Source organism: Pinus tabuliformis, chromosome X (assembly GCF_031772625.1).
Source record: "Pinus tabuliformis cultivar Carrire ecotype Pingquan chromosome X, CPIR1, whole genome shotgun sequence".
Classification (NCBI taxonomy): domain Eukaryota; kingdom Viridiplantae; phylum Streptophyta; class Pinopsida; order Pinales; family Pinaceae; genus Pinus; species Pinus tabuliformis.
In genome coordinates this window covers 1,748,148,433-1,748,158,320 of record NC_142308.1, presented here as the reverse complement: position 1 = coordinate 1,748,158,320, position 9,888 = coordinate 1,748,148,433, and the positions used below count along the sequence as shown (strand labels likewise).

At 33.4% G+C, this 9,888-nt stretch overlaps 1 protein-coding gene across 1 annotated transcript; it reads right to left on the bottom strand.

The window, feature by feature from the left end:
- Positions 1-5,176: 5,176 nt before the first annotated feature.
- LOC149146793 (uncharacterized) lies at positions 5,177-6,811 on the bottom strand. Its single transcript, XM_089449746.1, has 2 exons — positions 6,592-6,811; positions 5,177-5,744 (listed from the first exon to the last, which is right to left on the bottom strand). Exons 1-2 carry the CDS (start codon positions 6,663-6,665, stop codon positions 5,486-5,488), a joined length of 333 nt encoding a protein of 110 aa, XP_089305872.1. The 5' UTR covers positions 6,666-6,811; the 3' UTR covers positions 5,177-5,485.
- Between the last annotated feature and the right edge of the window lie 3,077 nt (positions 6,812-9,888).

Genomic DNA, 9,888 nt, shown 5'->3' with positions numbered 1-9,888 from the left:
ACAAGGCAATTTACAATTATTTTTAGCTTCGGGGGCGCTACCCCCGAGCCCCCACTGGGGGACCGCTGGCCCCCGGACCCCCCAGCGAGGGGGGATCGGCCCCCCCGGACCCCCGCAGGGGGGACAAGTCCCCCCCGCGTGGAGGGGTGTACAAACTTCCTGGGGTATACATCTGGCTGAAACAAAGACCTCTGAACAATCATGCTCCACACACAACAAAGTATGTTTTATTGTTTTTAAGAGAAAATCAATCTATATAAGAGACAGAAAGAGGCAAGGCATCCCTAGAGGGGTGTACTAAGAAACAAAAACAAAAAAAAACAAAAACAAAAAAACTGGAAGAGTTGCTACATGCATATAGGGATGTGTTCCAAGAGCCTAAAGGGTTACCACCTAAGAGGAAAGTGGAGCACAAGATCCAGCTATTGTCTGACTCCCCATTGCCAAACATTGGGTTGTACAAGTAGTCTATTATAGAAGAAGGTGAGGTGAAGAAACAATTGTAGCAGCTATTGGAACAGGGTGTCATTCGACTGAGTACATCACCATGTGGGTCACCCATCATCATTATGCCAAAGAAGCATGTGACTTGGCGGACCTGTATAGATTACAAGTTGTTGAATAATATCGCACTCAAGAATAGATAACCCCTACCTAGGATACATGATATGTTGGATCAGTTGCAGCAAGCAAAATATTCACCAAGATGGACTTAAAGTATGGATATCACCAAGATCTAGTTAGAGATGAAGATTTAGCACAAGATGCTAAGGAAAAGTTGACAAAATATATAGTTTTGCAGAAGAGGTCCAAATCTACAAGATAAGAGCCACATGACCTTTCGCAGATTGGGTTGAAAGGACAACTTCCAGATAAAGTTGAATGGTACACCCAGGAGAAGGTGGAGGAAACATTTCCTCACCTCATTAAGTAGAAGCTTTTTGGGACCAAAAGCCTCCAAAAATGGGGATATATGATATGTATTGGATCATTATATTGCTTTTCATCCATATTGATTCTTTTAGAATGGAAAAAGTGGAGGAATTAGCTCTCGGGAAAAATTTTACCAGCATGACCTAGTTTAGCAAATTAGGGTCTGAAACCTTCCGAGAGTGTTTAGAGGCACCAAATGACATTTTTGGGGGGTAAAATTTTTCCGCTTTAACACAACACCTTATTTTCCTATTCTACACACGGAGACCTTTCCAATGATGCAAGAATCACATCAATCAAAGTATGCTTCTGAAAGTTAATGACACTCAGAAGTTGACCTTCCTGTTTTCGCCACCATAATTTGAGAGGATGCCACGTCAGGCCCCATTATTTGTGAAAAAATGGTTGGCCACATGATTATGATGAATAAGACTCTAGAAAGTCTATATTTTAACTTTGGTTAAGAGTTGAGGTAGTCAAACCTAACCACTAGTAGGCTATTAGGTTGTGTTATAACTTGGCCATTAGGAGGAAAAGAAGTTGCATTCTTTCGAGTGCATTTGTTCCATAACTTAGAAAAATAGTTGAGAAGGATAGGAGATAGAGCACACAGACAGGATTTATGAATTGTAGTAGCCACATGACACAGGCCATACTTCTTTTTACTTGAATACATTCTCTATTCAGAGACAAAGAGCAGAGCAACTTCACCTTGTAGTTGGGTTTTTCTCCCAAAAGGGTTTCCCAGGTCATATATTGTGACAAATGTGTGTGTATGAGCTTTTATTTTGTTGTTCTCTATTTTCTACATAATTTTAATTTGCATGCATATGTTATTAATAGTAATCTACAAATCTACAAATCTAAAGACATATAAAATTGTAATAGTGTATATTTTGGAACTTTTGAGTATAATTTTATCAGATTTGTCATGACGAAATGTCCATTGGAATATCCATGGAATTTGTTGAATCAGTAAGCATGAGGAGGGAGCTATTGATCGGGATGACAACAGTTGAAATTCTAGATGATCATATATATCTTGGAGCAGAGAACAATTTCAGGAATCAATATCATGGGAAATTACAAGAGCCTGTATGATAAAAATATGCATCACTCGGCTTAGCACACAAGTCAGGTCCTTCCAGAATCAAGTTGGCCCTTCCAAAATGACACATACAAATCTTATATAAATACACATACATTAAGGGCCTTTTGGAGATCGTTAAACAAAAGAAAAATGAAATCTTTAAGAAATCTGAGCCATCTGAGGAACAAAGTCGAAACGCATCAACCAAATATTCTCAACATGATTTTTTCCGAAAAATTTTCATTAACAAGAAGTTCTCTTTGTTGGAAGCAATATTTCTAAGGTATCTATGAAGGGTTCAAACTAAGGAATGAAAGGTAAATATCAAGGTTAATTCTTCTAAGGTATAAAGCTTTCTACCTTGTTCAAATAGCTCTGAAGTTGAAGGGTAGTTGACCAGGTTCTTTGGTTTGAATATATTGCATGGTTCAGAAGTCTACTTGTTGTCTTGGTGAATCCAAAATCTAAAGGTCTATCTACAAGTCAAAGAAAGTTAGTGTTTGGTAAGAAATCTTGTTGATGTTATGATTGAGGTAAGTCTAAGGGTTTGAGCTGATAAGGTTGCTGACACTTGACAGTGATACAGTCAGAAGTTGACAGTGATCTTGGATGAGGTTTTGACTGAGTATTGACAGTGGTTGAGAATCAAGTTTGTGGAATATTTTGGTAGAGAAATTGAGAAATATTGAAGGGAAGATCTGGGGAAGGAAGGTATTCAATGATTTCAATTGAAGTGGATAGTGTTGAATTCTACTGACTATGTGGTCTGATTCGATGGTGCATTGACTCTCTGTTTTTGGTATACTCTGCACACATTTTGTAGATTGGATAGTGTGTGACCGGTAATGGCTATGGTATTTTCATGGCTAATGTATAATTCGATCGGTGTGTTGTTGTGAAACCAATCTAAGTGATTTAGTGCATGAGATGATATACATTGGACCTTGTGAGAAGAAAAGAATTTGATAATACAAAAAAGTTTAACTCTGATATGTTATATATGACCTTTAAAAACAAAGTAGTGCTAATTTTTCCTTATGATGTATAGAAGGAGGGCATTCATGGGATCAATCTAAGCATCTAGAAACACCATGAACTAGTTAGATCCCATTTCAATTGGAAAGGCCACACTCTCAAATTAAATTTTTTCTTCAATAACCATTCTATATTGATGGTTTCTTATTCTTCTACTTGAAGAAAAATTTCAAGCCAAGATAGCCTAGTATTTTTCCCTTAGTATTTTTATAAGAATTTTCAACATTGTTAAGGACATAGTCAAAGCCCCAAGCTCAAGAATAATTTCCTTGGTCGGAGCTAAAAGAAATTTTTTGAATGGCTAACACAAACAAACTTAACTTTGATTGAATCATGGATACCATCCCTTATTCTCTTCCAATAAAATACAAGTTTGCAATCTCTTAAAGCCTAGTAAGGGGATGGAAATAGAACAATGCCAATACCTTTAATAAGTACAAATCCATTGATGTTTAAAAATGGTTGTGTCACAAACTTATTTTATATTGTTAATTAAAGAAGTTATTGAGGATCAAATTTAAGAAAATGAATTGGGTCTTTTATTTATGCAACATTTCAAAATCTTCCATGGATCCTTATTAGACCTTTTTTACATGGTTGTACATTTTTGGGGATACTTATATTTGTAAACAAAGTTGATCCATTTATGCATCCCTTGGCCTATGTATCCTTATATGATAGCTTTCACAACCTCAAACATATATTTGGTATTGTGCATATGCCAAACATAATGAAACTAGGTCACTAAATTTTGTTTGTTTCCTCCTTGCTTCAATGTACCAGAAAGTTGCCCTCTTTGAAGATAAAATTTCCATGTTGTGATTTTTTTTTATATGTAAGAGATAGAATGATGTCTTGTTTAATGAAGCATGACTTATTAAAACATTATTGTTATAATATTTTTTTAGCTTGAGTCAATATGCTCATGTAGATAATTGTATAATGTTAGGAGAGTGTTGGTGTTCACTAACTATGATTAGGGTGTCACCTATTAATTCTATACCAATTGATCTATTCCAAGGAGTTGCAAAGCGCTAAAGGAAGGTCATGATAGACACAATATTGGTCAAAGTATTCATAAAAAAGACAAAACATTGTTATATTACACCCCACCATTACAAACCCACAATGATAAGTTCTTGTAGCTTGCCCTTATCAATTATCAAGTTGAGAAGCATCTTGAGGAGCCTGAACATGGTAATGAAGATAGGGAGCTTTCCATTCAACAATTATAACTAGGTAATAATTGATGGGCCCCATCCCCAAGGATGATGATAACCTAGTGCACTTGAAGTGGTCCCCATCTCATCAATGGCTTGAATTATGGTTATGGTCATATTTTTTTTTAATTGTGTCTTCTATAGGGTTAGACTACTTATAATTTAATAATATGCTGAAATGACTACTTAAGTTATTTTTAAGATTTATTTTTTTTTCTTTGCTATTTTAACACTAAACTTACATTGTTTTTAAATAATTTGATATAATTACTGACAAATTTATTTTTATAAATGAAATGACCAATAATAATAATAATAATTTAAATGAAATGATTAAAAAAAATAATGATTATCCTCTTCACCCAAATTTAATTATTATAATAACATATTAAAAAATATTATTAAAAACTTAATAAAAAAAAATCAAAAATCAAATTACTATATATTTCAAAACAAATATATTATAAATCAAAATGTTTAACTCACATCTTTTAAAAAAACAATTATTAAAAAGATGATAAAAACTAAATTTTTGATGACACAATTATTTTCGAATATAATCTTACCATCTAATTTTGAATATAGTCTTACCATCTAATTTTGAATATAGTTCATTTTATTTTTGGAAATAAAAATACCTATCAATAAAAAAAGCAATATGTTTAAATTTAAAATATCAATAAATAAGGTAATATGTTTAAATTTAAAATATCAATCAAGCAAAGCACAATCATATCTTTAAAGCAATAGGTTTAAATTATGAGGTCAATAATCATAAAAAATATTTTAAAAATGACACCAAAGCAATATGTCTAAATTATGAGGTCAATAATCATAAAAATATTTTTAAAATAACACCAAAGCAAAGCATAGTCATATCTTGCAGAGATGGTCCATCTTATTTGGATAATAAAAACACCATTTTGAATTATCATATAATAATAATAACAACACAGCAAACTCATATATACCGAACTTGCAGAGGACAACATAAATGCACTGTTTTTTATTTAAACCTAGATTATTGCACTAATATTGATAAGCTACAAAACAGAATTATTAAACTACAACAAATTTTAACAACCGAGATTCAAGAAATTACAATGAAGTTTAACAGCAGAGCATACTCATATCTATCGAGTTGCAGAGGACTGCAACCATTATGGAGCATATTGTTTCCTTGGTAAGTGATTTTGACACGGATCAACTACTTCAGCCTATCAGGAACCTCTTCCATGGAGCTCCACCATGCTCGTTCATCCAGCGAAGCAGTGGGTACGGTGCGATCCCTGGTTTCATCTCCGAGTTCCGCTGCATCGATATGGCCCTTATATCCCTCTGGAATCCACACCCCCGTCACTGGATCAGGCCTCCACCACCTGGCTTGATCCTTCTGCTTCCTCTCATTTTCATTCTCACTTGTTCCATACATCTTCTGTATGGATGCTTTTGTATCAGATGACAAGCTGCATATGAATCAGCAGTAAATTTACAAATAATGGTTATCTTTATTTTGATTGCAGATTCTAGAAATATTTAATCCATAACAAATTGCACATATGGTTATTTTTATCTTGATTGCAGTTTCTAGAAATATCTAATCCATGACAAATTGTTCATTTGCTCTTTTTTATCTTAATTGCAAATTCTAGAAATATCAAACCTATGACAAACTGTAAGCTATTATCATCAGAAGAAATTTCGGCATAAATCACAATCAGAAAATCATTGCGACGCGTTTCGAACCAACCAGTGTGGTTCATCCTCAGGACGAGTTGAAGAAAACAGATCCAGCTTTGCATGTTAAATAGTTCAGTTGGTCAAGTTAGCCATTGGAGGCTCTGCGTAAACTATTTAACATGCAAAGCTGGATCTGCTTTCTTCAACTCTGCGTAGACTATTTAACATGCAAAGCTGAATCTGTTTTCTTCAACTCGTCCCGATTTACGCCGAAATTTCTTCTGATAATTGTTATGGATCACAGAAACCTCAATTCAACTAAAACTGTAAGCTCTCCTGATCTTCATTACAGATTCTAGAAATATCTAACTCATGACAAATTGTAAAATCTCGTTGTTGAATGCAGATTCTAAAAATATCTAACTTATGATAAAGTATAAGCTCTCCTCATCTCCATTGCAGATTCTAAACATATCTAACTCATGACAAATTGTAAAATTCCTTATCTCCGTTACAGATTCTAAAAATATCTGACACATGATAATGATTATCTTTATCTGGATTACAGATTCCAGAATTTTCTAACACATTAACAAACAACGTACCAAGGAGCAAGAGGGTGTGGGCAATTACCTGGAGACCCTTTGTACCGTTGCAGCGGCATTGACAGCTTTCCCTCTTACCTGCCGACCACCGAAGACTAACATCGCGATATGGCTGTAAAATCGAACCAGGGCGCTATTGATCAGAGAATGAAGCTATTGATCAGAGAATGAAGAAAGTATTTAATAACTGAAGTGGGTCATGAAATATTTAATAACGAAGTGGGTCATGAGGATCAGGTGGTAGGAATTTAGAGATGCGATAACAATGGCAGCAATTAATAGAGTGGATAATCCTGACAACGTGAAAATGCAGTTTTGTTTAGTTTAGGATAAGAGCAAGGGCGGCAGACTTGCGAAGGCAGCATTGCATGCCTGCCTTTGCTATTTTTCAATGCGTCTTTGTCTTCTTGTGCTTTGGGATAATGGATCACGACGAAAGCCACCAGGAAAGGAGGCAGTCGCGGTTCACAGGATCTCGGACAGCTGCCATTTCAAGAAGAGTAAACAAAGGGTTTTCCATTTTGTGAGGTAAAGCGAGCGTTTTGTTCTGTGCATGGTCCGAGCGAAAGCGAGCGTTTTGTTCAAGTCTGTGTTGTAACCTGTGCCTGGACCATGCTAAACAGTTCAGCTACGCACTTGTTTCTAAACTTGGAACTGTGAAGCTACAAGGATTTTGTTCCACTTTTACCTGCTAGAGTTTACCCGGGTACACATACTCCATTTCCTTCCCACTGATATTTTGCTCCACTTTTTCTTGCTAAAATCTACTATTACACCTATTACACCTACTCTGGGATTTAATTTTAAGATCTGATTGGATTTTCAATTGATAAACCGGGAAAAAAATCTAAGGGGTAATATAATTTTCCATCTTTTTTCAATAAAAATAACAAATTTCCATTTTTCTTAAAAATGATATGTTCAAATTTTATAGTATACAATTATTCTACTTCAAAATTAACCAGAATTTTATAAACACCATACAAAATTATTAGAAATTTGAATATTTTTATAAAAAATATCACCCAATAATTTACATTTTGTATATTAAGGACTAATAAAATCCACCAAAGTTTCTAAACTTTAACATAAATTTCCATCCTTTAAATTTTTCTTGTTAATAAACCCTTAATTTCTCCATTTTCATTAGTTTTGATTAACCTTACTATAATTTAACTATTAAATCTCACTTGTAACCTTAATTGCCTTTGTTACCCTCCAACCTTAGGACTTCCTTGTTGTTAGCCATTAGACTTGACCAACTTACTCATACCTATTTTCAAAACTTCTAGGGGTTAATATTTACAGGGCTAATTTTCCATGCTTTAAAAAAAAAACTAACAACTTTCCATTTTTCCAAAAACTAGTTGCCTAAATTTTATAATATAAAACTATTTTATTTTAAAATTAACTAAAATTTTATAAACACCACACAAAATTATTTGAAATTTGAATATTTTTATAAAAATATCACCCAATGATTTACATTTTATATATTAAGGACTAATAAATTCACCAAAATTTCTAAACTTCAACATAAATTTCCATCTTTTAAATTTTTCTTGTTAATAAACCTTTAATTTATCTCTTTTCATTGGTTCTTGATTAACATTAATACAATTTAACTTTTAAATCTCACGTGGAACTTCAATTGCCTTTGCTACCCTCCAACCCTAGGACTTCCTTGTTGTTAGCCATTAGTCTCAACCAACTTACTCATACCTCTTTTCAAAAATATTATTTTTAATTAATGTTGTAATTTCAAATTTCCCTAAAAACTTTTATTATCCAAATAGATCATTTATATATGTAGTGATAAATATTTTACAATTATTTTTAATGAAAAAACATATATTGTTTTAACATAAAAAGTATAAAGTATTTTTCGGCATTAGGTAGAATTGCAACTAAATATGTGTTTTTCACTTCCATATATATATTTAGTCATGTTACTTTTTGATATTGTAGGACCCTTTTGTTAGTAGTGTCATGGATTTTTAAAAAGGATTTTGGTTTTCTTGGGATACTAAAATCGATTCTCTTTGTTCCTAGAGTATGACCTAAAACTACTTTTAATTAGCTAAGAGTTCATTTTCCTTGAACTTAAGGAAATATGTTAACAACCCAAAACCCGTAGGCATCTAGTAGGTTTGGAACTAATTTACCCCTTTATGGGCCACTATTAGGTTATTTCAAGTGGTTTCATTTTGTCTGCACACAATACAGCTATATGTCAAGGTTTTGACATTGTATCAAGAGAGGCTAGGGCATTAATCTTGAGTATTGTAGTCTTTACCTTGCTTTAAGAAAAATAAAAATTTTAAAGTGCTATGAGAAGTTACACCAAAACACTAATCTCTTGAAGCTAAGTAGTGAGTAAGATTAACATTTTGAAATAGGGTTGCACTTCTATTATTTTAAACCTCAAATATCCACACATATAGCATCAAAAACTATATTTATGCAACTTTTATATAGATAAATAAAGTAGGACCCAAAAGATCTTGTAGCAAGTAGTTTTACATACTATTTTTTCAAGCTAAGATTTTCTTCCATAATAAGAGTACTAGTGCATGTCATGGCCTGGTCTAACTCAAGAATTTTCATGTTTATTTTTTGGGGATTCCTACCTCTACTTACAAGTGTAGTTGATAAGTCTAGTGTGGGAGACTAGATGATTAATCACGTCATCCAATTTTATTTCAATTCGATCTTGCCTAAGGGGAGTCTTAGAGAAGGAGCTACATTTACTACTATGTACTATGTTCACCTATCATTTACACTTCAAACTCCTAATTTCCAACACGAAATAATTGATAGAACAAAATTCAAATGAATAAGGTTAATGGTCTCCCTTACATAGTTAAATATCTTATCTTTCTTAGCCTTATGTAATGAAAGGATAAATCTAAGAGGGAGGAGAACAACAAAAGGGGATAAACACAAAACCCCCTAGTGTAAGCTTGATTTGGGCTTACCCAATCTTGCATATGCATTTATATGTCTATTCATGTAATCAAGCTAAGACTCAAGTTAAATGCTATTTCCAACAACAAGATAGGATGTGTGAGTTAATTTCTAATCTTATTTGGATGATATGCAGATATAGTGAAAGATTCTTAATGTATGTCCTCGCATGAAATTATCACTTCCCGTTGTACTTCCTCGATAAGATTCAATGCCACCAAGTTTATCTAGAGACTTGACTTTGATACCATTAATTCGTAATTTGGTGAACTACTTGGTTTTCCTCCCTTGAATGTGAATGAATTTGATCACACCAATATCAATTCCTATTCAATTACCCCATCTATACCAAAAATTC

Coding starts and splice junctions, on each gene's coding strand:
- LOC149146793 (XM_089449746.1), bottom strand. CDS start 6,665: ATGTTAGTCTTCGGTGGTCGGCAGGTAAGAGGGAAAGCTGTCAATGCC. Junction 5,745..6,591: donor ACGGTACAAAGGGTCTCCAG/GTAATTGCCCAC, acceptor ATTCATATGCAG/CTTGTCATCTGATACAAAAG.